General features: G+C 43.8%; 2 protein-coding genes and 1 long non-coding RNA gene across 4 annotated transcripts; 1 reads left to right on the forward strand and 2 right to left on the reverse strand.

Annotated features, from left to right (window-relative positions):
* Window positions 1-7,609: 7,609 nt before the first annotated feature.
* fam185a (family with sequence similarity 185 member A) lies at window positions 7,610-11,667 on the reverse strand. The gene is made up of 8 exons (XM_085461550.1): window positions 11,157-11,667; window positions 10,960-11,069; window positions 9,841-9,933; window positions 9,492-9,630; window positions 8,557-8,598; window positions 8,373-8,468; window positions 8,133-8,267; window positions 7,610-7,980 (listed from the first exon to the last, which is right to left on the reverse strand). Exons 1-8 carry the CDS (start codon window positions 11,590-11,592, stop codon window positions 7,868-7,870), a joined length of 1,164 nt encoding a protein of 387 aa, XP_085317676.1. The 5' UTR covers window positions 11,593-11,667; the 3' UTR covers window positions 7,610-7,867.
* A 1,306-nt stretch (window positions 11,668-12,973) lies between these two features.
* LOC146704419 (uncharacterized) lies at window positions 12,974-22,142 on the reverse strand. 2 transcript variants are annotated; one of them, XM_085461562.1, is made up of 2 exons: window positions 15,486-22,142; window positions 12,974-14,452 (listed from the first exon to the last, which is right to left on the reverse strand). In XM_085461562.1, exons 1-2 carry the CDS (start codon window positions 22,099-22,101, stop codon window positions 13,761-13,763), a joined length of 7,308 nt encoding a protein of 2,435 aa, XP_085317688.1. In that variant the 5' UTR covers window positions 22,102-22,142; the 3' UTR covers window positions 12,974-13,760. The 2 variants fall into 2 exon arrangements, with proteins under 2 accessions (XP_085317688.1, XP_085317687.1); XM_085461561.1 differs by having other exon boundaries at window positions 12,974-14,470; window positions 15,486-22,131.
* Window positions 14,356-26,558, forward strand: LOC146704420 (uncharacterized). The gene is made up of 3 exons (XR_014921169.1): window positions 14,356-14,405; window positions 14,571-14,638; window positions 24,159-26,558. It is a non-coding gene; the product is annotated as an uncharacterized LOC146704420 (long non-coding RNA).
* The last annotated feature ends 997 nt before the right edge of the window (window positions 26,559-27,555 follow it).

Raw genomic sequence — 27,555 nt, forward strand, 5'->3', positions numbered from 1 at the left:
AACAGTGCACCTTCCTTTGGGTTTGAACATCCACCTATCATTCCGCAACATTTGAAGCCTCCTTGGCAGGAGCAGTTTTCTGCTAGTGCTTATCCCAGTTTCCAGAGTCAAGCCCCCACCAACATCTGGAGCCAGCAGCCCGTCGCCGAGGTATCAAGACCTATCATAACATCATCGCAATATAAACCTCATCCATCCCCAGCCTACCAGCCACCACATGTAATGGCACAAGAGAAAACATACAGGGGTCCAACTCCAAGTATTCCCGATCTCATTAAGAAGGACCCAAGCGAGTTTGCCCGGTTAAAGATCGCACTTGACAATCTACTGCCACCGGATGGGACAGAGCTTTTCAAGTTTCAGATACTGATGGATCATTTGAAACTAGATGAAGCACGTCTCATAGCTGATTCATATCTCAATTCTCCATCCCCCTATACTGACACCATGGCAGCCCTATCGGAGAAGTTTGGTCAGCCCCACCAGTTAGCCCTCAGGAAGATTGCCGGTGTTATGGATGCACCGGACATTCGTCGCCGGGATGTGGAGGCTTTTGAAAGATTCGCACTGCAGATTCGGGCTCTCGTTGGTATGCTGAAGACCCTTGGTCCGGATGGCGAAGTGGAACTGAAATGTGGCTCTCATGTGGCACGGCTCCTCAGTAAGCTGCCAGCTGAAATGAGGTCTGAGTTCCGGAGACATATGTGTCGCCATCCAGGGGTAGTATACAACCTAACAGACTTTTCAGACTGGTTACAGCTGGAAACATGGTGCCAAGATAGCAGTACCCAGCTTGGGGCTACAGGGCAGAAGGAGAGGGTCATCCAGAAAGCAGAGCGCCTGAGAGAGGCGAAGTCAGTAAAGCGCATGGCCACTATCCTGCATGGCTCAGAGAATCTGCCGACGAAGCAGCCTGTCGAGTCGGTGAGCAGCAAACCAGCTGTCCATAGCAAGAAGAAAGGCCCGCTGAAAGCTTACTGCCCCTACTGTGATACGGAGGACCATTATCTGAGTCAGTGCCCCATATTCCAGTCGTTTGATAAGGCTCAAATCTTAGACTGGATTAAGACAAACCAGCGTTGTTGGCGATGTGGCAGATCACATCAAGCAGCACAGTGCAATCTCAAGAAAGCTTGCAGCCTATGTCAAGGCAAACACCTTCAGATCCTGCATGAGGTCAACGCCAAGAGTGTGAAGGAAGGTACTTGCCTGGTGAGCTCTGCAACTGAAATACTCCACCTAGATAAACCTTCAGATTCTACCCGTGTTCTGCTTAAAGTGATTAGAGTTCTCCTGAGAAATGGTGAAAAAACTCTGGACACTTATGCCATCCTGGATGATGGCTCTGACCGCACCATGCTGCTCTCCTCTGCAGCTCAGCAACTGGGCCTAACAGGCACACCTGAAGACCTCGCCCTGAGAACTATCCGTCAGGATATCCAAACGTTACATGGGGCCTGCGTTTCATTCACACTGTCCCCTATCATGCAGCCCCAGAAATCCTTCCACATAGCTAATGCCTTCACTGCCCAGCGGCTTGGCTTAGCTGAGCATTCATATCCAGTTACCATGCTCAAGAGAAGGTACCGACATCTGACGGACTTGCCCCTACAAACCTTCAGCAGAGTTTCACCCCTGTTGCTAATTGGGGCTGATCACCCACATCTCATAAACCCTATAGAGCCTGTGCGCTTTGGATCACCAGGAGGGCCAGCTGCGATGCGAACCCGACTAGGATGGACTCTGCAAGGGCCTGCAAAGTCGCTTGAGTCACAGTTAGAGTCTCAACAGTGTCTCTATACCTCCTGCAGCCCCCTATCTGTTGAACTCCAGAGGAATGTGGAGAAGCTGTGGCAAGTGGATGTTCTACCATATAAGAGTGAAAAGGAGGTGACAAGGTCGAAGGAGGATCATGAAGCCCTTCAGATATTGGAGGCCAGAACAAGGCGCGTGGAGGTTAAGGGAGTGCTCCGGTATGCCACACCCTTATTGAGGAGGAAGGATGCACCACTTTTTCAGGCCACCCAAGAGGCGACACTGCCCAGCCTGAGGAGTATGGAGAGACGTCTGAGCAAAGACCGAGTTAGGGCTGCTGCATATATGGACGGGATTGAAAGGTTGGTGACCTCTGGGTTCGTAGCCAAACTGCAACCGGAGGTTGCCTCTCAGAGCCAAGAGAGTTGCTACATACCTCATCACATGGTCCAGCACAATGGCAAGAATAGAGTGGTCTTTAATTGCTCTTTTCGACACAAGGGACTTAACCTGAACGAGTCCCTATTGCCTGGCCCTGTCCTGAGCCCTTCTCTGGTTGGAGTGCTCCTGCGCTTCAGAGAACACAGCATTGCCATCAGTGGTGACATAAAAGGGATGTTCCACCAGGTGTGCCTACTCCCGGAAGACAAACCGCTCCTGAGGTTTCTTTGGCGCAATATGAATCGGGATGAGCCCCCTCACAGCTATGAATGGCAAGTCCTTCCCTTTGGGACAACATGTAGTCCCTGCTGTGCCTCCTTTGCGCTACAGCGGCATGTCCTCCTGCATAGTGAACCAGGAGAGGAGGTGAGGTTCTCCATCGAACGGTGCTTCTATGTGGACAACTGTCTACAGAGTGTTTCATCGATTGAAGAAGCCCAGCAGTTGGTCAAGAAACTACGGCAGCTTCTGGCTTCCGGGGGTTTTGAAATTCGGCAGTGGGCTAGTAATAGGCCAGAAGTGATTAGTCATCTGCCATCCGAGGCACGGTCAGACAAACTGGAACTCTGGCTGTCACAGGACCGACAAGAAGCGCATGAATCAACCCTGGGACTGAACTGGAACTGTGAGACGGACACCCTCAGCCTCAAGCACCGACCCATTGACTATGGAGAGCCCACTATGAGGAACATATATCGAACCCTGGCTAGTCAGTACGACCCACTTGGGTTCATCATTCCCTTCACCACCAGGGCCAAGATTATTGTACAGCAACTCTGGGACAAGCATCGAGATTGGGATGACCCCCAGTTACCTCATGATTTGCTGCACCAGTGGAAGACATGGAAGGGGGAGTTGGTGCATTTATCAGAGTTAACATTGCCACGATGTTACACACTGCCGCACATGGATCTATCTGACATTGCAAGAGAGGTAAATATCTTTTGCGATGCATCAGAGCGAGCCTATGGCTCTGTGGCTTACCTGAGATCAGAAGATCATTATGGTAATGCGCAGCTGTCATTCCTCATGGCCAGATCACGGGTTGCTCCAAGGAAGCAGATATCTATTCCCAGACTCGAACTCTGCGCTGCACTCACTGGAGCCCAGCTCGCAAAGCTACTTCAGACAGAACTAACGTTCAAGGTGACCACATGTACGCTGTGGTCTGATTCAACCACTGTCCTCAACTGGTTGCATTCCACATCCTGCCATTTCAAGGTGTTTGTTGGCACCAGGATTACAGAAATTCAAGAGCTTACTAACCCCAAAGACTGGCGATATGTGGATTCTACAAGAAACCCAGCTGATGACATCACAAGGGGCAAAAGTCTCACTGAACTGGCCAGCCCAAATAGGTGGACTCAAGGACCAGATTTCCTCCTCCTACCTCCTGACTAGTGGCCCTCCTGCCCATCGTTGGGTACATCAGACCCAGAGGATGGCATCGAGCTAAAACGCTCTGCCATATGTCATATGGCTAACATGACCCCGGGTAATCAAACCCCAGAGGCCCAGCGGTTCAACACATGGGCAGAATTAGTAGAAGCCACAGCTAAGGAGATTCAAAATGCAGCAATGCAGGGTGACCCAGCTGGGAGTAACTCATCTACTGCAGGGGCCTACACCGAGGCAGAGCAACAGATCTTGAGACAGATTCAGATGGACTGTTTCCCAGAGGACTACCACCTACTACAAGCAGGCAAACCTATACCGGCTAACAGTCGGCTGCTATGCCTAGCACCGCAGTATGATGCCAATCATAGACTGATCCGGGTTGGTGGCAGGCTGCGGCGAGCAGAGAGCCTTGATCTGTCTGTTGTACACCCTGTGGTCCTGGATCCCACCCATGTGTATACCAGACTACTTATTCAAGATGTGGATGCACGTCTCGGTCATCCTGGCCCAGAGAGAGTATTCGCTGAGCTTCGGCGGACTGTATGGATCCTGCGAGGTAGAGAGGCCGTTAAGCGGCACCAACATAGTTGCATGGATTGCCGTAGGTGGAGGGCAAACCCAGCTTCTCAGCAAATGGCTGACCTGCCACCTGCCCGCCTCAGGCTGTTCAAACCTGCCTTCTATTCGACTGGCATGGACTGCTTTGGTCCTTTCTGGATCAAGATAGGCAGACGCAGGGAGAAGCGATGGGGCATTTTGTTTAAGTGCCTCACTACTCGGGCCGTCCATATAGACCTCCTGACATCCATCGACACTGACTCCTTTCTGATGGCCTTCCGAAGGTTCATTGCGAGAAGAGGGAAACCGGCAGAAGTTTACTCGGATCAGGGGACAAACTTCAAAGGAGGGGAAAAGGAGCTCCAGCAGGCGTTCTCCATCATGAGTCCGGACCTCCAGCAGAAACTGGCTAAGCAGCAGGTTCATTTCCGCTTCAACCCACCTGCAGCACCCCACTTTGGAGGCACTTGGGAAAGAGAAATCCGCTCTATCAAAAACGCCTTATACACCTCTGTCGGCTCTCAAACAGTGAGTGAGGAAGTACTCAGGACCGTTATTACAGAAATCGAGGGTATCCTGAATGCCAAACCCCTAGGTTATGTTTCTGCTGATGTGGCTGACATCGATCCAGTGACCCCTAACTACTTGCTCATGGGGCGGCCTGACAGCTCCCTACCTCAGGTAGTGTATCCCGAAGAAGAAGCGCTAGGGAGGCGAAGATGGAGACATTCGCAAATCCCGGTGGACAGATTCTGGTCATCTTTCATCAGACACTATTTGCCTAATCTCCAAACTCGCATGAAGTGGCAGAGACCCATGGAGGACATAACAGAGGGAGCGGTTGTTCTGCTGGTGGATCCACAGCTACCCAGAGCATCATGGCAGATTGGGAGAGTGACGAAGATTCTTACTGGTTCTGATGGCCACACCAGAACAGCAGAGGTGAAGATACGTGACAAAACATACACCCGGCCTATAGTACGTCTGATTGTGCTTCCGGCGATCAAGGATGAGGATGACCAGGTGGGGGAGCCCTCGCCTGTATAAACAGCCTTTCCATGGGGCCAATTTGCACCGCAAATTGGGGGGCGGCTATGTTGGAAAGGCTGTCAGCTGTGTGGGGGGGCCCCCTTGTGGCGAGAGAGCACAGTTGCACTATTGAGCACATGTTCCAGTGATCAGAGTTGGAGCTAGCACATAGCAAGAGCCGCCTGGCAGACTGACTCTGCAGGCGGTGTCTACACACGGTGTGAGTTGTGTGCGTCGCTAAAGAACTGTGAGTAGACGTGGAGCCATGCCTGAAAAGGACAGTTTTAGTCTTTTATGCCAATTAGACATTTAGTGGATGTAGAAGTGCAATGTGTATCGACCTGTTCGCTATGTGGCTAGTTCATGCTACTAATGCTACCTGTTATGCTACATACCTGCTAGCTGTAAGCTAAACGATTTGGTGTTTGTGATATATTGTTGTTGGGTGTATTGGCAATCAATGTCATGTACTGTAAGGGTTTGGGAGTAGTGTATGAAACTCGTGCATGTAGATGTTCATATAGGAATTCCCATTTGTAGTTCTGGTTAGATTCGAAGAACGCTAATGCATCATAATTCATGACTTAGATGTTTATTACATTCAGTATTCTGTATATGTTCTGTTCACAGACCACACACACCCACACCCCTCACCACTCTGTAAGCCTGCGGTTGCATTACTGTGTTGCTGTACTGTGCTGTTAAGCTGAGGAATCACAGTAAAGACGGTATAACCTTTATCTGTGCGTCCTGTGTGTTCTGACCGACACCCCAAGGTGAACACCACTGCTATTCAGCCAACGCCTATACAGTCCTGGGTTCAACCCAAATTAACACTCAAACTTAAATGAGTCATGGGCCACTGCTCATTGGAGGACCACTTTAGTCTTCAAGTAGTACAAAATCAAACAAGAAAACTCCCACAAATATTTCCAAAAATGTAGTGTTTCGTTTTTTCTTTTAATTTCAAATATTGTATAACAAAACTGCAAACGTGAAGTAGGGGTGAGGTGGGCTGCAAGTGGGCCCCAGGCCGCAAGTTTGAGACCCCTGCTTTAGAAGTTTACTGTTCCAATTTTGGGTGATGTACATTTTATCCCATAGATGGTGAAGCTTTTTTCTACTGCTCCCTTATTCCCATCTGATTTATTTTAAATACCAGATGTCCTTCCTGACACAACTCCAAAGGGATTTGGCGTGGACCACACTATAGAGTCACTACTCAATTTGAATTTAATGGCAGAAAAGCATCTCATATTTGACAGAGTGCCATTTTTACCACTGTGTAGCATCTCCTCTTTTAGCAACAGTCTGTTAATGTCTCAGAACTGAGGAGACCAGCTGCTGGACGTCTGGGAGAGGAATGTTGTCTCATTCTTGACTGATATAGGATTCTGACTGCTCGGCACTGCTGGGTCTGACGATGATGATCCACCAAATGTTTTTAATAAGTTAAGTCTGGGCTTTGGGTCAGTTCAGCACTTTTCTACTATGAAGTCATGCTGTTCTAACAGATGCTGAACTTGCCTTACTGAAATTTGTAGTTCTTCCTGAAAATGAATGGCGGTGCATGTTGTTCGCAAACCTATATGCATCTTTCAGCGTTGACGGTACTTTTCCGTGTGCGAGCTGCCATCAGTCACTAATGAACCCTTATACTGTTAAAGATGCAGGATTTTGAACCGAGCACCGACAACAAGCCAGATGGTCTATCCTCTCTTTAGTTCAGAGGATACAGCATCCAAAAGTTTTTAAAAACAATTACAAATTTAAATTTGTCTGACCACAGAACAGTATTTCACTTTGCCTCAATCCATGTTTGATGGGCTTTAGTCCAAAGAAGACAGTGGGATTTCTGTATTATCTTCACGACAGAGCTTTAACCTGCATTTTTGGATGGCGCTGCAAACTATGACCTGTTTCTGGAAGGGCTCCTGAGCCCACGTACTGATTTTCATGACAGAATCGTCTCTGTTTTTAATGCGGTGCTATCCAAGAGCCCAAAGATCACGCGCAGCCAGCATCAATTTTTGGCCTTGTCCTTTGCGCAACAGAGATTTCTCCAGAGTCTCTTTATAATATTCAAGATATTTACAATTTTATGTTCAGGAACATTATTCTAAAATCGTTCCACAGTTTGCAGATTGGTAAACCTCTGCACGTGTTTACTTCTGGGAAACTGCGTAAACTGTTGTACTTGAACCCAATCATGCTACTGACATGCTGCTAGCTGCAAAATTCATTTTTAAAGTAATATTTCCAAATATGTGACTCTATAATTAATTAGAGGTGAACACAAGGGTAACAGTGGAGAGGTGCAAGGTATTCAACGGTGCTTTCATAGTTTGAGGTAGCTTCCAGTAACATTCGGTAAACTTGGACAAAAAAAAAAGAAAAAGAAAAGAAAATATGAGCAAAACTTTTTTTTTTTTTTTTTTTTTTTTTAAACATCCAAAACACTCCAACGGTTTTGTGCACACATAATCTCACTGCAGTCTGTATGTACAGTGGCTTCTTACACACATAGAACATTTGTAATATACTTCAGATTATAATGCAGTATATCCTGCGTTAAATAAGCATTCAGTCTCTTACAGCTGCAGTAATGTTTGGCTCTTTCTTGTACATTTTTTAAGTCCCAGTTCAGCGATGCATCATTATGATTCTAGGAAAAAAAACGGGACATTCAGCTGACTAGCCTCCGGGACTCAAACCAGCTTTGTACGGTCAGTCTGATGGAGCCTCTGTCTGCTTGAGCTTTAACCCACTGATTAGCCGGAGACTCTACATTCATGTAGCCTGTAAGAAACACAGAACAGGGCACATAAAAGTAGGAGGAAAACAAAGCAGAGGCGGATTATGAACAGAACATTGTGTATGGGATTACTTGTTTTAGGATATGGCATTAACTGTGCCACAGGGAAGCGGTATAAAGAAGGTTACGAGCTTACCAGTAACGGTGGTGTGGCCTTCAGACGTGTTGTTTTCTACTCCATGGAGAACAACCTCTGGGCTGATATCCACCGACGTCCCACAAAGCCTCACCCCAGCTCTTAATGAGGACGGCACACGCACGCTCACCGCTCCTACGTAAGACACAGAACGAAGGAGAAAAACAATATGACTCAAAAGATGTAACAAAGAAAGTTGTGTCAAATAAAGACAAAGTTGTTCTTGTAATGTGTGTTTACCTTGCTGACTGTGAAGCTCAGCACTGCCACCGTCTCCCACGTAGACATCGATGCCTCCGCTGTCAGAGGAAACCTTCAGGAAGCTATTTGAACCATCTGAAAAAGCAAAGCCTCGGGTGTTTTGTTTTGCTTCCACTGACGGAGACCATATAAAGGGCAATGTGCAGTCGGTCGACTTGCTCACCTATAACTGTATCTCCACACGCGTTCTTCACAGTAGTCTCACCTTTAATTAATGAAAGCACATAATTAATGATAACACTTCTAAGACTGTAGATATCACAAGCCTGCAGCTCTAAGTCAACAAGATAATTGTTTCCATGCATGTGTTGGAGTCTGAGGCTCATCATTATCAGGAAGAAAAGGAAACGTCTGCATCAATGGTGCATTTTTCTTACTACACATCACAAAGCTCTGATCTCATCTTGACTTTGAAGAATTAGTCTTCTTAAAACTACATTGTTTCATAGCTTTTCAGAAACGAGTAACAAGCTGGATAAGCGGATAAATTACAACCACATTGCAGTTAAAATCACCTCTGCTTCGAGCCCGGGATTCCAGACATACCAAAGTCCTGCTTTACCAAGCAAGTAACATAAAGCAGCTGAGTACAAAATGTGCTGCTGGGTCGAATTTCCCAGAGGAACCCACCCGAGGGATTAATAAAGTTCTATCTTATCTTATCTTATCTCTGCAATGTAATATAGTGTGCAAAAAATAGCAACCTCTTTGTGTCTGTGAAGGTTCTCAGTCATCTCTTTGTGCAGATTTACCCATTTTGTGTTACTTTAGATTATTATTGCCTGTGTGTTAACCTGCCAACAGTATTTTAACACTCAGGTCGGTTCTATTTGTTCCAATTTCACACACTGTTGGGATCAATAGCTGGCAATGAGATCTTCATTTGATATTTTTATCCACTGGCAAAAAATATATACATTTACTTAAAAACTAAACTATCATAATCTAAACAATCTAATGTGTAGTAGAGTCTAAGTATTTAATTGCTTATTGGCTCACTTTGCATTGGACTCTGGCTTTCGTAATAACCACACATGTAATTTCATTAAGCTACAAGTTTTTATTAAAACTGAATGATGGACGCTCGCTTTTGCTCACCGTGCACGTGCCCTAGGTTCACTCTCCCCGAACGGGATGAGATGCAGGTGGACTCCGCGTAGATGGCTTTGACCTTCAGAGGGCCGTGCTCTGTTGACACATTCATCTTGGTGCCCTGGAGCTTCTTGACATCCACTGCCTGTAAACGTACAACTGATCACTACACAGGGATGTACACGATGTATAATCGCAGCTTTTTTGATGTTGTTTGTTTTAAGTAATAGCCACAAAAAAAAAAAAAAAGGAAAACATGAAACTCAACACTGCTAACGCGTATTTCAGGGTACTGCTGCCCCCTAATGACTGCTGAGTATAAGGACTAACACGTAGAAATAACAGTCATCCTTACACTGTCTCCCCCAGTGCTGATGACCACGTTGCCATTGATTGTGCCCACACCTGTAACATGCCCTTCGTGGGATTGCACCTCAACCTGATGAGCCTGAAATAAGACAGGAAAAGATGAGAAAGGGCGCTCTTTTCAGGATGCTCACAGTTTGCATAGAGAAGACAGATGATTTGAAATAACAGTAAAGGGACAACTGACACTGAACAAAGGTGGTGGCCTACAACATAAACTGCCAGCTACCTGTGATCCAGTCTTGAGATGTCTTTCCAACAACTTGTACCTTGACCGGTGTGACCTTAATGACTCACAGGACAATTTTCAGGACTACCTCCAAAGGGTGTAACTTCAGGTATTTTGACGTAAAAAAGACTAATTATACTGTGAGCCATTTCAAGTATTACATTAGTAATTTAAGTAGTGCATAATTTCCAGGATTGTTAAAAAAACAAGTCCTCATGACATATTTTATATGTAAGGCAAGGCAAGTTTATTTATATAGCAATTCAATTCAACAGCAAAGTGATTCAAAGGGTTTTACAGAGACATTAAAAAACAAAAACAAATAAGAACCATAAATAAAAGAGGAAAGCTGAATAGCGGCGCATGCATGATGCACATCAATATAATGGATCATGCAAAATGTAAAAAGGCAAGGTGAAGCCACTACAATATAAAGGTGCAGGGCATTTACAGTGTAAGATGGGGAAATTTTGTTTGTCTTTTCACTAAAATACCCAGAAACTACACATTACTTAAAACTGCTTGGAGTATAATTATTTCTTCGTTCCTGTATAAACTTGAATTTTGAATCTTGAATTTTAAATGCATCGTAATTTCAGGTAAAATACATGGAAAATCAGTTTAATTGAATTACAACCTGATTCACAGGCCAGTGAAGAAGTCCACTTGCCTTCAGCTCAAGTGTTTAAGGATCAACAGTCACAGTCAGTAAATGTTTTGATAGATGAAGGTCAGGGCCGAGCTGTTTTAGCAGAAGAGTGTGTGGTTTGGCTTTGTCTTTGTAACATAAGCAGGCTGGAGAAAGACATAGTGTGGGTAAATTGCTCCAACAAGTAGGACCGACTAATTGCAGGCCTGACATGTGTTGCCAATACCCACCTTGACAGAGTGCAGCAGGCAGTTCCCCTTTTCTGTTCGCACCTTGCAGATATCACACTCCATATTCTTAACTTGCACGCTTCCCTTTCCTTGAGTAGTAATGAAGAGATCTGACAAAATTTCACATACAGAAATTATTCAAAGACGCAGAGCGCAGAATCACTTTAGTGTGGATCCCCTGTCATAGACACACTCACTGCTTTTGAGGGGTGCAGACATTTCGATGGACACGTCGCTGTCCACCGTCTCAGCGGATATTAGGAGCTCTTTGCTCCGGTCATCATAGTGGACCTTTAACCGGTCCAGACTGACTTCCTGCTCCTTGTCTGGCCCGTGGACTGTTATGAAGGCTCGATCAGCCTCGGGGTAGGTGTGCGGGTCCAGCGGGTGGATGGATATGTTGCAGCCTATCTGTGCGCGCACCGTGGTGAAGGGGCTCACTGACAGATCCCACCGCCTCAGAGGCTGCTTCACCTCTTCATGAGCAGGAGACTTTAGAGGGGCAGAGAACGAGAGCGAGCGTGGAGTGTGCAGAGGACACCGGGTGGGTGTGAGAGTCTTGGGGCTGACCGTCAGGGACCAGCAGCGGAGAAGCCCGACAGACCCCCGCTGACCTGCTGATCCCCAAAACATCTCGGTAAATCAACTAATCCACGCCTGACTGTAGCCACAAGACACACTATAAACACGCCATTCACTCGAGATCCGCGCAAGACAAAACGTTTCCGGTATGACATTTCAGATTAAAAGCTTCATGAAAAATATGTGCACAAGAGATCCTAAAAACTGTATATACTGTGTTTACAGCACCTCGGTAATAGCTCTTTCAACACTAAACTCTTATTCATTTACCTTTCTGTGCAATATGTTTATGTTATAAGCAGAAACACTTGTCCTGAGGTTTGCAGTGAGAAAGTGCTTCGTTATGGGTTCAGAAAAAATATTTTTATTTCAGGAAGACAGTTTTCTGGGCACATTCGCAAATCCGGTCCGCATTAAATCCTGACTCTGGCATCTGCCAGTCATTTATTGTATGCATTAATTAATCACAAAGATGTCGTCACAGGATTGAACTAATTTTCTCGAGGTGGGCGGATTGATCTAAATAGCAGTATTATCGATACCAATGTTGGTATCATATCATTGTAGCACTGTAGGATCGATACATTGTTTCTATCATCTAAGTTCAGTGTATCGTCCACTGAACAGTGTGAAATTAATGATTTATTTGTTTTAATGAAAAATATACCTCAAACATCCACTATGAAAAGCATCTGAACCTTTTTTGTGTTTACTGTCATGTCTATTTTAGTTATAGTCTATAGCACATAATTAGCACGTTTTGTTAACTAATTATTAATCACAGGGATTTGATGGTCATTAAAATTTTGGATCATACCAAAATCTACTAGTAATTTCTCAGGTGCTGACACAAAGTCAGCGTAACAGGACCTATTGCCAGGAATCGGCTGACAAACTTTATTGAATATTTCTAAACAATCCTTCAAAAGAAACATCATATTTGCTTTGCACTAAGCTCAAGCTTTCCAAAACCTCTGCTACTCTCTATGCTCTGTGGACTGTCCAATATTAAAAATCATACTTTTCCACGTCACCTTACTTTTTATTTAAGTTTATGATTTTGGGTTGAAGGGAAAGTAATTGACTTCTGGTGTTGCTCCGTGTCACTCTCATACGCTTAACAAACCGGATGTAGAGTCTTGCGTAAACGGCGCAAACTTAGAACCTCCCCTCTACCGGTCCTGTCCAATCAGTAGGATTACGCTATCAGATCGGAAGTGACGTTAGGTTCGTCGCAAAGGGTGTAGGAAAAAAATGAGTTTGGACCCCTGTTACCGAAGCCTAATATGGTGGAGGTGGAGCAGCCCGTCATGAGTCGGAAGACCCTGGTGTTGCACTTCTAGTTATTTTTAATTTAGCTATATTTGTTATTGGATTTTGGCTAATCTGTGCTGCTGATTATTACAGAGGAAAACGAACTGAATGCAAATGCTTCTGTAAACTCATTTTATTCATTTTAACAAAACAAAAGCATTCAACACACCACAGACAGCTTCAATCTATGAACTGCCCTTCCAGTACATGTAATAAAAGTCTCTTATGCTACATACCCGTCACGGTGACCAGATCCCAACATACTACATGTGGGGCAAACCATTTGTTTTGTTACTGACGAAATAAATACAAATAATTACACAAAACTATGCTGGTGTCAGGGTTGGCATCGGTGTGATAGGAATGACGATTTATTTGAAACCGATGCGTATGTAACGAGCTTTCTAGTCTTTGTGCACTCCTATATTTCCTTATTCTACAGTCCTAATACTCCTACTTGTCATTTCTGTTTGATAAGGACGCATCCACGGATCGCCACATGTTTCTTAAAATGCGGGGCCTTGGTTGGAGTGGAGAGGGGCAAAAGGATAAACATGCCGTGAAGTGGGGCACCTGGTCACCTTGGATTCATATCACTGGTAGAAAAATAACTCTTCACATGAAGATTTCCTTCATTTTCAAATTCCCCTCTCGACAAAAGCAATGTTATCACTTTATTATGGAAAGGTTATAAAAGAAACTAGGCAACCCTGCTTTTGTCACTAGTATATACATCCTGTTATTGTAAACAACACATTATAGAAAACACCACAGGGCGGCAGTATTGCCTTACTGGTTAAATAGTGTGGAGCGTACACTAGATTTCATTAAACTTTTATGGAGTATCCTGCGGGCTTATCGTTGACGATGGTATTTAAACCCTTGTTTTCTTTCCCCAGCACATCTTATGGCACAAAGTCTTTAGGTCTGATCATCATCCTCACTCTCTTAAAAGACTGTCTCTCATTGGTGGGGTAGTACTCTGATAATATGTTGTGCCATGTCCCCCAGAAAATCCCATTCCGCACACCTTTGTACCTCCCGTCGTAATATCTCCCGTTAAGGTTTGCGCTCATGCAGGCGTCAAACCACCAGCCGGAGCTGTAGTAGGCTCCGCAGTTCCCGGAGGGGTAGCGGTCGTGGTCCCTGTCCGGCGTGGTGAACGCCCTGTTGCTGTGATCGTACTTTTTGCTGAAGCGGAGAGCATTACCTGCGGTGCCCGAGTAACTGCCTACTGTCAGTCTATAGCGCAGGCGTTCGCTGGCCACCTTGAACTGCTCGTACTGCGCATACCCCGTCAACCCGTCAAAATCCTCCAGCTCCACCCGCAGCACCATCTCCCTGTCGCGGGTCAGCAGGTGGATGATGTTGTTGCCCAGCCAAAACTCCCCTCTGTCAAGCTCCCCGAAGCCGGATTGGTATTCTGCCCAGGTGCGGTTGAAGTTCACGCTGCCGTCCTGGCGGCGCTGCAGGACTGTCCACCCTCCACCCTCCTGCTCCATCTCGCAGTACACCGAGAAGCTACTAGTGCGGAGGTCAGGGGTCACCAGGTAAAGCCCGCTTTTTGTTTTTCCCCTGAGCAGGTGATCTGAGCAGTCTCTCGGTAGCATGGTAACTGTAACACAATGGAAGAAATGACACATTTCTTAAAAAGCCAGTAAGCCCTGATTTATTTAAGCCCTGTTTTCTCTCATCTTCTCTCTCTCATATTCCAGGTGATATTATCATCTCGCAGCTGGGATTTATTCGTGAAATGAGCTGGCTGAGGTCACGAGTGCATCAGGTCAGTGGCTTTTCCACCATAAAAAGAGTTACTGTGTGTGAGGGCCTTCAAAGTGGACCTCCACGGTAGATGAAAAGATATCGTTTAAAACAGAAATGGTGTTGGAGGCATACACGTGAAGGAAGTTTAATAATTTCACCTTTAAAATAATTGATTGTCTAGTCCAACTTTCCTATATTTTCCTCCTGACTTTTAAAAAGAAGGTGAAATGAGGCAATAACAGGCAGTTAGAGAAAGAAAAGCGTGCATTTAAAATCCTATTAACCTTCTGTTTTTACTCTATGATGTCATGGATGCTGGTAAATGTTATTTTAATTAATTGCTGGGGGAAAAATAGCCACTTGTTGAGTTCACTCTCTGTAAACAGCTCTCCACAAAAGGATGGTTTAAAGCTGTTGGTCTTTGCATAGTTGTGGTTTTATCTTTAGTCATGACATTCATTAGGAGCGACACATTTCACACACATGCAGATTCCTCCTTTGACAAATAATAGCCAGTGATGTATGATACAAATCTGCCCACATAATTATATTATGAGGATCATTAGAGTTTACTATGAGATTGTATTGCTTAATTCCTTTCAGCTTAAGTCATTATTAGTGGTCTTATTTATGTCTTTTTGAGTAGTAATAAAGCAATAAGCATTCAGATACTAATGTGGCACAATTCATTGCACATTTCTCGGCCTTGGGACCTTGAATGTATGCGTGCTTCGCATTTCAAGCCCAGTATAATCTGCATTGATCACTAACATGTCTTGCAGCTGACTGGCAGAAACAGTTTACATTTCACAAGCACACAGAGACAAAACAGGATCAGTGTGATAGAATAAAACAGAATCTCTTGCCTTTAGGTGGTTTGTCTGTTGGCAGTTTGCCGTCCGTGTTGTCAGGCCTGATGCCTCCCTGGTTCTCTTCTGAGTGGTCTTTGTGGTGTATGTTTGGTGGTCTGCCATTAGGACTCAGGCTGTTATTGAAGAAAGCAGCCACCTGGTTGATTTTCACTCGTAACTCACGTGCACTGGGAGTGGAAGCCTCGGCAGCGAGCTCGGGGTGCTTGGGGCCAGGGGTGGTCGCAGTTGTTGACCTGAAGTCAGGGCTGGGTGGAGAGATGGTGTGAGATATGGGAGAAGGAGATGTAGAGAATGCAGGAGCTATTTCTTCCATCTTGTGATGTTTCTCAGTTTGTGTGTCTGAGCCAGAATTTGACTTTGAGGATCCTGGAGTGGTGCTAGGGATAACACTTGTGAGGATCCCACTGATGATTTTGTTTGGTTTTGTTGTCATTGGGATTGATGCTGGTTGACTGGCTGTTTGTGGCCTCAGATCAGACACAATCCTGTTGTTTGGGCTCATAGTGGAATCTTTAGGCTGACTTTGAAGGTGAGGGAAGGCTCCATTTTCCAGACTGTTGGAGGTCTTTGGACCTGGAGTGACAGTTTTACTTAGACTGGGATTGAACTCTCTGTCCCCTGGGGAATGAGTCACTTCAGCAGTATGCTTTATGGGGCCAGATGTAGAAGGCGTGTTGATTTGAGAGGTTTGGGTGTGATCTGAAGTAGTCCAGCTGATGTTAGGTGGATCTGTTTTGGTCTTTGGACTTAGCTTTGGTTGCACTGCTGGTTTTGGCCTTTGAACTGGTGGTGCTCCTGGCCTAACTGTAGGCATGCTTCGTGGTCGGTAAATGAAGGGAAGCCTTGGTTTTGACGTTCTATTGGACTCTGCCCGAGGTGCAGGCTTGGCATTCAGATTAGGCGTTTCTCCAAGCTTAGGTGTTTTAAAGTTGTGACTGGTTTCTGGTGGTTTGGGGCCAGTTTTGGGCCTTACATTCGGTTTTGGCTTGAAGCTTGTCCCAGGTTTTGTATGGCTTGGTTGGTTGGGCACTTGATCAGGTTTGGGTTTTGTAGGGATGTTCTGTCTGGTTTTAGGCTTTTGGTTGGGGGGTGTTTTCATGATCTCAGGCATGGTTTTCTTTCCTGGTGTTGGATCTTGATTAGAATTAGACATGTGTGATGGATTTTCATCAGATGTCTCCTTTTGTTTAGGTTTTTCTGTGTAGCTAGCTGTTGGACTTTCTTTTGATTCAGGCTCTTGGACAGGTTTGGGTTTTGTGGAGATCTTCTGTCTGGCTTTAGGCTTTTGGTTGGGGGGTGTTTTCATTAGATCCGATATGGTCTTCTTTCCAAATGTTGGATCTTGATTAGAATTAGAGACGTGTGAGGGATATTCATCAGATGTCTCATTTTGTTTAGCTTTTTCTGCATAGTTAGCTGTTGGACTTTCTTTTGATTTAGGCTCTTGGACAGGTTTGGGTTTTGTAGGGATGATCTGGGTGATTTTAGGCTTTTGGTTGCCAGGTGTTTTTGGTAGATCAGGCATGGTCTTTTTTCCAGATGTTGAATCTTGAGTAGAATTGGAGATGTATGAGAGATTTTCATCAAATGTCTCCCTTTGGTTAGGTATTTCTGTGTAGCTAGCTGTTGGACTGTCTTTTGATTCAGACGTTTGGGTGGGTTTAGGTTTCACGGGAATGTTCTGGCTGGTTTTAGGCTTTTGGTTGGGGGGTGTTTTCAGTAAATCAGGCATGGTCTTCTTTCCAGTTATTAAATCTTGATTAGAATTAGACACATGTGAGGGATTTTCATCAGATGTCTCATTTTGTTTAGGTTTTTCTGTGTATCTTGCTGTTGGACTTTCTTTTGATTCAGGCTCTTGGACAAGTTTGGGTTTTGTAGGGACATTCTGTCTGGTTTTAGGCTTTTCCTTAGGGGGTGTTTTCAGTAGATCAGGTGTGGTCTTCTTTCCAGATGTTGGATCTTGATTAGAATAGGACACTTGCGATGGATTTTCATCAGATGTCTCATTTTGTTTAGCTTTTTCTGCATAGCTAGCTGTTGGACTTACTTTTGATTCAGGTTCTTGGACAGGTTTGGGTTTTGTAGGGATGTTCTGTCTGGTTTTAGGCTTTTCCTTAGGGGGTGTTTTCAGTAGATCAGGTGTAGTCTTCTTTCGCGGTGTTGAATCTTGATTAGAATTAGACACTTGTGAGGGATTTTCATCAGATGTCTGCTTTTGTTTAGGTTTTTCTGTGTAGCTAGCTGTTGGACTTTCTTTTGATTCAGGCTCTTGGACATGTTTGGGTTTTGTAGGGATGATCTGGGTGATTTTAGGCTTTTGGTTGGGGGGTGTTTTTGGTAGATCTGGTGTAGTCTTCTTTCCAGATATGGGATCTTGATTAGAATAAGGCACTTGCAATGGATTTTCATCAGATGTCTCATTTTGTTTAGCTTTTTCTGCATAGTTAGCTGTTGGACTTACTTTTGATTCAGGTTCTTGGACAGGTTTGGGTTTTGTAGGGATGTTCTGTCTGGTTTTAGGCTTTTCCTTAGGGGGTGTTTTCAGTAGATCAGGTGTAGTCTTCTTTCGCGGTGTTGAATCTTGATTAGAATTAGACACTTGTGAGGGATTTTCATCAGATGTCTGCTTTTGTTTAGGTTTTTCTGTGTAGCTAGCTGTTGGACTTTCTTTTGATTCAGGCTCTTGGACATGTTTGGGTTTTGTAGGGATGATCTGGGTGATTTTAGGCTTTTGGTTGGGGGGTGTTTTTGGTAGATCTGGTGTAGTCTTCTTTCCAGATATGGGATCTTGATTAGAATAAGGCACTTGCGATGGATTTTCATCAGATGTCTCATTTTGTTTAGCTTTTTCTGCATAGCTAGCTGTTAGACTTTCTTTTGATTTAGGCTCTTGGACAGGTTTTGGTTTTGTAGGGATGTTCTGTCTGGTTTTAGGCTTTTGGTTGGGGGGTGTTTTTGGTAGATCTGGTATAGTCTTCTTTCCAGATATGGGATCTTGATTAGAATAGGACACTTGCATTGGATTTTCATCAGATGTCTCATTTTGTTTAGCTTTTTCTGCATAGTTAGCTGTTGGACTTACTTTTGATTCAGGTTCTTGGACAGGTTTGGGTTTTGTAGGGATGTTCTGTCTGGTTTTAGGCTTTTCCTTAGGGGGTGTTTTCAGTAGATCAGGTGTAGTCTTCTTTCGCGGTGTTGAATCTTGATTAGAATTAGACACTTGTGAGGGATTTTCATCAGATGTCTCCTTTTGTTTAGGTTTTTCTGTGTAGCTAGCTGTTGGACTTTCTTTTGATTCAGGCTCTTGGACATGTTTGGGTTTTGTAGGGATGTTCTGTCTGGTTTTAGGCTTTTGGTTGGGGGGTGTTTTTGGTAGATCAGGTATAGTCTTCTTTCCAGATATGGGATCTTGATTAGAATAAGGCACTTGCGATGGATTTTCATCAGATGTCTCATTTTGTTTAGCTTTTTCTGCATAGCTAGCTGTTGGACTTACTTTTGATTTAGGCTCTTGGACAGGTTTTGGTTTTGTAGGGATGTTCTGTCTGGTTTTAGGCTTTTCGTTAGGGAGTGTTTTCATTAGATCAGGCATGGTCTTCTTTCGCGGTGTTGAATCCTGATTAGAATTAGACACATGCGAGGGATATTCATCAGATGTCTCATTTTGTTTAGCTTTTTCTGTGTAGCTAGCTGTTCGACTTTCTTTTGATTCACGATCTTGGACAGGTTTGGGTTTTGTAGGGATGTTCTGTCTGGTTTTAGGCTTTTCGTTAGGGAGTGTTTTCATTAGATCAGGCATGGTCTTCTTTCGCGGTGTTGAATCTTGATTAGAATTAGACACTTGTGAGGGATTTTCATCAGATGTCTGCTTTTGTTCAGGTTTTTCTGTGTAGCTAGCTGTTGGACTTTCTTTTGATTCAGGCTCTTGGACATGTTTGGGTTTTGTAGGGATGATCTGGGTGATTTTAGGCTTTTGGTTGGGGGGTGTTTTTGGTAGATCTGGTGTAGTCTTCTTTCCAGATATGGGATCTTGATTAGAATAAGGCACTTGTGATGGATTTTCATCAGATGTCTCATTTTGTTTAGCTTTTTCTGCATAGCTAGCTGTTGGACTTTCTTTTGATTCAGGCTCTTGGACAGGTTTTGGTTTTGTAGGGATGTTCTGTCTGGTTTTAGGCTTTTCCTTAGGGGGTGTTTTTGGTAGATCAGGTGTGGTCTTCTTTCGCGGTGTTGAATCCTGATTAGAATTAGACACATGCAAGGGATTTTCATCAGATGTCTCATTTTGTTTAGCTTTTTCTGTGTAGCTAGCTGTTGGACTTTCTTTTGATTCAGGCTCTTGGACAGGTTTTTGTTTTGTAGGGATGATCTGCGTGATTTTAGACTTTTGGTTGGGGGGTGTTTTCGTTAGATCAGGTGTGGTCTTCTTTCGCGGTGTTGAATCTTGATTAAAATAAGACACTTGCGTTGGATTTTCATCAGATGTCCCACTGTAGCCAGGTTTTTGGTCAGTTGTTGTTTTTTCTCCACCTTTTGACCATTTTTCTATTTTTTGATTTTGGTCCGGCTTCTCAGTTTTTGGATTATGGACTATTCCCTTCTCGGATTTCGGTTCAATCTCGGTTTGATTAGTAGCAGTAACTTGATCAGGATATTCATCAGATCCGGCCGTGTTTGCATTCTGAGGTCTGTGATGTGGCGGAGGTGTCCAAATAGGAGTCACAGTCTTTTCATTAGGTTTTGACTTTTGAGTAGGTAACTTGTTTTGATCAGATGTATAATTTTGGCCATATTTAGGTATAGAATCGTTATTCAAATTTTGATCAGTGGGTAAAATATGAGGGGGAATTCTTTGCTTAGGTTTTGAAGTTTCGACTCCTTTTGGGTCTTTGCCAGGTTGAGGTTTAGGTCTTTGGTCGATTCTGGGTTTGTGGTGAAAAGGATGCTTCTTTTGGTTGTATTTTGGTCTTTTGCCAGGCTTTGGTCCTTGGCCTGGCAGAGGTTTTGCTCCAATCTTAGTATTTGAGCTGATGTTCTTTTTAGCTGTCCAGCGGCTGTCATCTATAGCTCCTACAGTTAAATCCTGATGATGAGCTGTGGTGACTGTAGTTGTCGTAGTTGAACTAATGTGACTGTGGAGGCCTGACCTGGATGTAGTAGTTTGATTGGTTATGTGTTGTCCACTCCCTGTGCTCATTGTAGTTTCTGTGTGAGTATTTGCATCAGCTTTTGGAGGCTTAGAAATCCCAGCTGCTACAAGGCCTGTGTTTTGGGTTGTTATCTCGTGACTGACATCTGTGATATAATGCAAGGTGGAGCTGGGCATTGGGGGAGATGGAATAGATGACGTAGCTTCATTCGAGTCCACAGAGTCTAGCCCTAGAGCTATATTAATTGTAGAGTGAGGAGTTGGGCTGATTGAAACAAAGTCTGTCCTTTTAGTTGCTTCGCTGGATGGTAATTCTCTATCGTCTCCCTCTCCACTCTCTGTCTCTTCGTCTTCTGTTTTGATCTCCTTTCCCGTCTCTCTGCCCTCGCCCCCCTCTTTTATAGTCTTTTCTTTTTCAGTGTGCCTGATTTTTTCGGTCTGTTTTCGTTCCTCATTATTTTGCTCTACTTGTACTCTCTTTTCCATTTCCTTTTTCTTCTCCTCCCTGCTCTGCTCTTGCTCCTGATTTGTATTCTCATCATGGTTCTCTGACATCTTTATCCTATCACTGGCTGCAGTTTGGGTCTCTGTTTCCTCTGTTTTATCTTGCCACACGTGATGACCACTTTCTTCAGTTTTATTTACATTAGTGAAAGTCTTTCTTTCTTTTCCATGCTCCAGATTATTCTCTTGATATCCCTTTGAATTCTCTTCTCCGGCGGTGTCTTTATTTCTGTCTCTCTCCCCCTGCCTATTGTTTTTGTCAGCAACCTTTTCTCCTACTGTTCCCTCATTTACACCACCAGTTGTTACCTTTGTTGGAACTACTTTGTCCTTTCCTTTTCCTCTGTCTGATTGAGTTGTTCCGTCAGTTTCCAGCACTTCTGTCAGAGTTTCTTTTATGAGTCCTCCATTGCTCTCTCTTTCTGTCTCCCATTTCTTTCTTTCTTTCTCTTCCAGAGTGCCTGTTTTTTCCGAGTCTCCATCTCCTTCCATAACACTGACTGTGCTGCACTCTTGTTTAAAACCATTCTCTTGAAGTCTCTCATTCACCCAGTTTCTGTCATCCTCACGTCTATCCGTCTCCTCACTCAGCGTCTCACGCTCATTCTCTCTGTGCCTTCCACACTCTCTCTCAGTTTGGCTTACTGTACAGTCTGCGCAGATCTCCCGCAGTTCATCCACACTGTCCTTCAGCTTCTGCAGGTCCTCCACGATCTTCTCCAGCTCTTTGAGCTGCTGTGGCAGGTGAATCCTCAGCGGTGGCAAAGTGAGTAAGTAAGGGCACGTGTTCTCATGCTGCACCTGTCTGCACTGCCCCCCAGGCGTCAGTGTTACAGTGCAGGGACCAAATCCTTTATCCACAAGGAGTATTCCTTCATCAGAGTCTGCTGTGATCCAAGAAAGACTTGAGAAGGCCAGCAGGGTCCCACATACGCACAGGGCTGTTAACCTCATTGCAGCCTGAGAGCAAAGAGTGAAGGGAGAGGAGGGAGAGAGTGTAAAAACACCCACCTCAGTTTGTGAGAAGCGCAGCGAAGGAGGAAAGGTGGGAGGGAGAAGAGGAGGGAGTGGGAAATGATGGAGCTGTGCAGTGAAAAGTGAATCTGTGAGATATCTGAGAAAAATGAAGGAAGGAAGAAAGAAAGAGGGGAAAATAAAACAGAAAAGTGAGAGTAGGTACGTTTTTAAGATAGTGAATGATATGGATGAAGCGTGAGGAAATCCGAAGATATTTCTGCCTCATAATATAAGCAGAATTAACTGCAGCAGTTAGTAACCACTTGGGAAACATTATAAAACATGGAAACTTTAGAAAGCACATGTCTTAACAATTTATTGGATTACAATTGATTCTAATTCCACTCACATCAGTTAATGAAGAACATTTGCAACACATTCTCCCTCTATGCTGTAATGATAAATGTAACACGGACTTGAATATGCATGTGTGTCGCAGTTGCTTTGGCAAGAGCGTCCCGAGCTTCCTGACAATGCGTACACAAACATGTGAATGGCACATGTAACATTTGAAGCAAAAAAGCTGCTGCTGGACTGAAGCCAAGAGGCTGTTATTCAGATTTGAATGGGCATGCTTCATTTTACTGTAAACTGTGAGGCTTAGTTCAGCTCATGATTAATGGTGGGCAGGAATGTCTGATTTATCTAAGAAGACCATTTGATTAAAACACAGTTCCAGAAGAGATAAATATCTCGTGTACTATTGACTTTATTCGGACAGTTCTAATCCCCAACAAGTGTCAGGGATCGGTGAGGCAATCTCTGGGTGGAGAGGTTGATCTGACTATGTACAGACTGTTCATCTGTATTTGGGGTCTTGGCTAATTCGTTTTGTCTACATATAGTCAGAAAACAGGAAAGAGAGAAAACCGAGTCACATGAACTAAATGAGGCATCTGCTTCACAGGGAGTTTGGATAATGAGGCTTTACTTTCTCGGACCACGGGTGTGAATGTCAGTCCCACAACAGGATATGAGATATGAGTGATAGCATGCAATGCCAGTGTTTGATGTTTCAGAAATGTGTCTGTTTTTAAAGTTTGTTAGACCACTAAAATGATCTTACTTATCGACCGAGACACGATCTCTGCGCACTTTTTTGTCTGTGTCTATTTGACCAGCTGAGAGATTTCTCAGCTGTCCTTTAATAATGACAAAGGAAACCATTTGTTTAGTGAGAGCACCGTGGGAAGCCTCAGGTTAGAAATGAAAAACGATTGAAGTAGAAGGCTGGATGCGGCACATCGCCGGTCTGCGAGGTCACGAACGCATCTGGAGAAACTGCATCGTCTAAGAGCGTAACAGCTTTAAATCCTGCGGTTGGTCTCAGAGAGGAGTATTTTAAAATGTTTTGGCTATTGTAATCTGTGTAACCCTTCTCTGTCTAACTTTAAATTTCAAGTTGGATGGTTCTCCTCCTCCTCCTCCTTCTCCTGCTGTGCTAATGCAGCTATGAGCTCATTTGACGTTTGACAACTGTTGGCAGGATAAAAGCCAGGAATAAGTGTCCTTTCACCTTTCACAGGCACTTCAGTACTTCAACACTTACACTGGGAAATGGTGTGAGATAAATGTTTACGCTCTCTTAGCATTAGGCTGTATTGATTTATTATCACAGGGCTGCATCTTTTACAGAGCGGCCAACCCTAAATCTCAGACATTTACTGCTTAACCACAACAAAGTAGCCTGACGCACGGGCCGCACGATGAAATGAGAACGATTGGAGTTTTTAGAGCAGTCGATCGACATGTAAAGGCTAGATTCATTTGAATGAATTCATTTTGTTTCTTTGACAGCTCCAGATCCCAGTCAGCAGCTCCATTGTTCCCAATAATAACCTCACTCCTGCTTTATCCATTTATGGACTGCAGCTTTTTTCTCTTCATGGTGCCCTTTTGGGATACAGTGTTTTGAATTCCCTCGGTGAGTTGGCTGGGTCCACTCTCTGTCCCTGATCATGTAAACACTGTGCTTTTTTTTTTTTTTTCCATAGGGACTAGAACAAACATCTGACAATCAATCCGGGCTCTGCTGCCTGAGCGTCCTGGCAGACCACTTCATCTCCATCCACTTCGGGCAAAGGAGCCAGTGCCGTCGTTTGCGTCTGTTATGTGCATAAGTGTCTCATTTCCAGCTGCACTGGAGTGAACCCAACAGCTGTCGTAGTGCAGCGCCAGCCTCCTGTAACACCACACTCAGTCTGCCTGCCTGAAGGTATAACCCTACCTGCGTTATTCCACCATCTCTCGGCTCGCATGCCAAGAATAAATAAATATTCAGCTCTGTGATGCAGTACCTGGCCTAATCATGTGAATGGGCCCAAATGTAAAGTCTCCTTCATCCCTCTCTGTTATAAAAATGCGCCTATAGTCATATTCACATGATTTGCCTGGATCTTTAATTCTGCAGTAACGGATGCAATCCTTTGCCATGTGTGAGAATGTTTTTCATTGAACACTGATAGTGACTCTTAAAAGTGAGACAATCAAATGTCCCTCACATCTGGGCTGAATTTCCTGCAGCTAGCCAACACCAGATAACGTCAGGTCAATTAGTTTCTAATCCAAAATCCTGGAATTCGTTAAGAAATTGTTTAAAACTTATATTTAATAATCCTCGTCCTGATAAAGGATATGGAAAACAGGCTTAACATGGGAACAGCTTATCTGCTGTTGTCACTGCCTGCCCACCAGGAGCGGACATTTCTGAGACCCTGGCATGCACATCGAATAAAGAGGTATTTTTCCATTGCAGGAGAGGTGCTTTTTCTTTTAAAAACGTGTGAAGCGTGTGTTGTAGTAAAGGTTCTACAGAGACGTAGCCGTTCGGTTTTCCATCATAACCTGATGTTCATACTGAATAGATTTGTGCTGCATACTGTAAATGTCCCAGCTGCACTTAATAGAAACCATGCATCATACACAGACAATAGCCTAGAGATAAACTCACATAAAGGTGTGCCTGAACGCACCGCAGAAACCCCTTATTTACTAAACCTTCTTCTCAGCACCACTTCCACAGTCATATTTTTAGAGACTGCTAAACATTATGACATTAGTCAGGTGTTGCCATATAATACTTCACTGCACGTGAAAAGGCAAAGTATGGCTGCCTGACAATGTTAAAACAATAAAACTGTTTATTATTCCAGCGTGCCACGAGTAAGAGTGCAGAAAACCAAACTGTGAGAGCTGGTCTTTATTTTCAGAATTTGAGCTACTCCAAGTTTAATGTTTAAAACGATAATAAAGTCACTGAAGATGCCAAATGTGGGGAAATAAAAAGTTGAGCTATTTCCCTCCCAGTTGGAGTAGAATACTACAAAATGATACCTCAAATCTGTCCTCGAGCATAGCAGTCAGGTAGCTGGACTTTCTGCCTCTGCTGAAGATGCTGCAAAGCGTTATCGTCTTTCCACTGACTTGTGTGATAGGAACCAGAAATAAGCTCTATGTACTTCAAACTGTCTTCTCTTCTCTGTGAAAACTGTTTAAAGAGTCAGTGTGCAATCTAATGAGCTATGTCAGCCAAAAGAAATAAACAAATCTCATTTTTGAGTAAGCGCTCGTGAACACTGTGTACACTACCTTTCCGATCTCTCTGCACAGATTAAGACTTCTTCTTTCAAGGCAGTGGATGTAGACTGAAATGTTTCAGTGCCATAACAGAGAGATATCTTTCATCTAATATTAGTATGTGACGAAAGACAGCATTTTAATTTTAATTGCCCAACATTGACATTAAATGAATAATAGTTTTTAGATATTGCATTTAATTAAACTAGTGACTAACTTGTTGTTGTGCAATAGTGATGAAAACACGTGCAGCGGACCACTCCCAACATGAGTAAGGTTTGATGGCACAGTGGTGAGGGTCAGTGAGCAGGGTGATTTCCACAGGAAAACAAACACTTGTAAAAAGCCCTTCAATGCATTTCCACTACTTCACTGCCACCTGCTGGCACAAGCTAGAAGTGTCTCATAAATTAAAAAAACAACATTTCATCATACTCAAAATTTCACATTATCGTCTCCAAATGTCGACATAAAAGCCTTGAGTTTCAAGTTATTTTCTCAGTGCCTTAAGATTTTGAGATAATTAAATTTTGACTTATGGCTAGTTTGTGATTTTTTTTTTCAGTAGTGAAAACAAGTTTACATACAACCCAGTTCAATAATAGCTCTAAAACCTTTATAATAGCCCCTAGCAAGGGCGAAATCTTGTGGGAGAAAAAACACACGCCCTTTTAAAGGAGCACAACAAACACCTTTAATGCTCCATCGTTAAAATAATGGCAATCAATTTTTTTCACCATGTCCTGAAATACGTTTTTTCTCTGAAACTGGATTTTTAAAAATCAATTTCACTGCTTTGTTTTGGTCTCACGCAGACATGTAGCTCTCTTCTTTCTTTCTTTTTTTTATTTTTTATCTCTACCTTCACACGTTGCAGCACGGTGGTTAGCACTGTTGCCGCACAGCAAGAAGGTCCTGAGTTCAATTCCACCATCAGGCTGGGGTCTTTCTGTGTGGAGTTTGCATGTTCTCCCCGTGTTTGCGTGGGTTCTCTCCGGGTACTCCGGCTTCCTCCCACCGTCCAAAGATGCATGCAGCTTGTGGGGATAGGTTAATTGGATAATCCAAATTGCCACTAGGTGTGAATGTGAGTGTGAATGGTTGTCTGTCCCTGTGTGTTGGCCCTGAGACAGACTGGCGACCTGTCCTGGGTGTACCCTGCCTCTCGCCCTATGACAGCTGGGATAGGCTCCAGCACCCCCCGCGACCCTGAAAAGGATAAGCGGAAGAGAATGGATGGATGGAAAAAAATCCTGCGGCCCTGACGACCCTGATTAGGATAAGCGGAAGTGAATGGATGGATGACTGTAGTAATCAAGTGTACCACTAGGGGGTGCTAATAGCTTAATTTAAGAAACGCTGCATTGAAGAATGATAATAAAATGCTTTAAAAAAAGGTGTTCAACTCTTTGGAGAAACTGCAATTAAAAAAAAAGAAGACAGAACATACGTGAATCCTTCACATATTTTTTTTATTACAACCCCATAGTTAAATGCATTTATGGGGATTTTGAATTTTCTGTCATTACAAAAAACATTTTAAAACCACAAGAACATAACAGATGTTTTTGGTAGAGATAAAAACTGCAAAATTATGATTCTGATTAAAAACATTTTTGTTGTTGAATGAACAAAATGGACTCACGAAACTATAAAATTCATACTTATTTCTGTATATCTGTCTGGACAGGAAAGTCTAACTATGACAGTGTGTGCAAATTCATGTTAAAACTAATCTGACATGACCCATAATTAATGAAACAAAACTAATTTGAACTAGTAATTTATGGTGACATAGTTGCAGTAATTTACTGA

Source organism: Copadichromis virginalis, linkage group LG7 (genome assembly GCF_057382275.1).
Source record: "Copadichromis virginalis isolate Kocher_CV1m ecotype Utaka linkage group LG7, C_Virginalis_male_GT1.1, whole genome shotgun sequence".
NCBI lineage: Eukaryota > Metazoa > Chordata > Actinopteri > Cichliformes > Cichlidae > Copadichromis > Copadichromis virginalis.

Bases quoted from the DNA above. Each gene is read 5' to 3' on its own strand.
- fam185a (XM_085461550.1), bottom strand. From the start codon at position 11,592: ATGTTTTGGGGATCAGCAGGTCAGCGGGGGTCTGTCGGGCTTCTCCGC. The intron at 8,469-8,556 runs GTGAGCAAGTCG...TTGCTTTTTCAG, and splicing joins GTGTGGAGATACAGTTATAG to ATGGTTCAAATAGCTTCCTG. The intron at 8,268-8,372 runs GTAAACACACAT...TGTCTTACGTAG, and splicing joins TGAGCTTCACAGTCAGCAAG to GAGCGGTGAGCGTGCGTGTG.
- LOC146704419 (XM_085461561.1), bottom strand. From the start codon at position 22,101: ATGAGGTTAACAGCCCTGTGCGTATGTGGGACCCTGCTGGCCTTCTCA. The intron at 14,471-15,485 runs GCAAGAGATTCT...ATTGTGTTACAG, and splicing joins AACAGACAAACCACCTAAAG to TTACCATGCTACCGAGAGAC.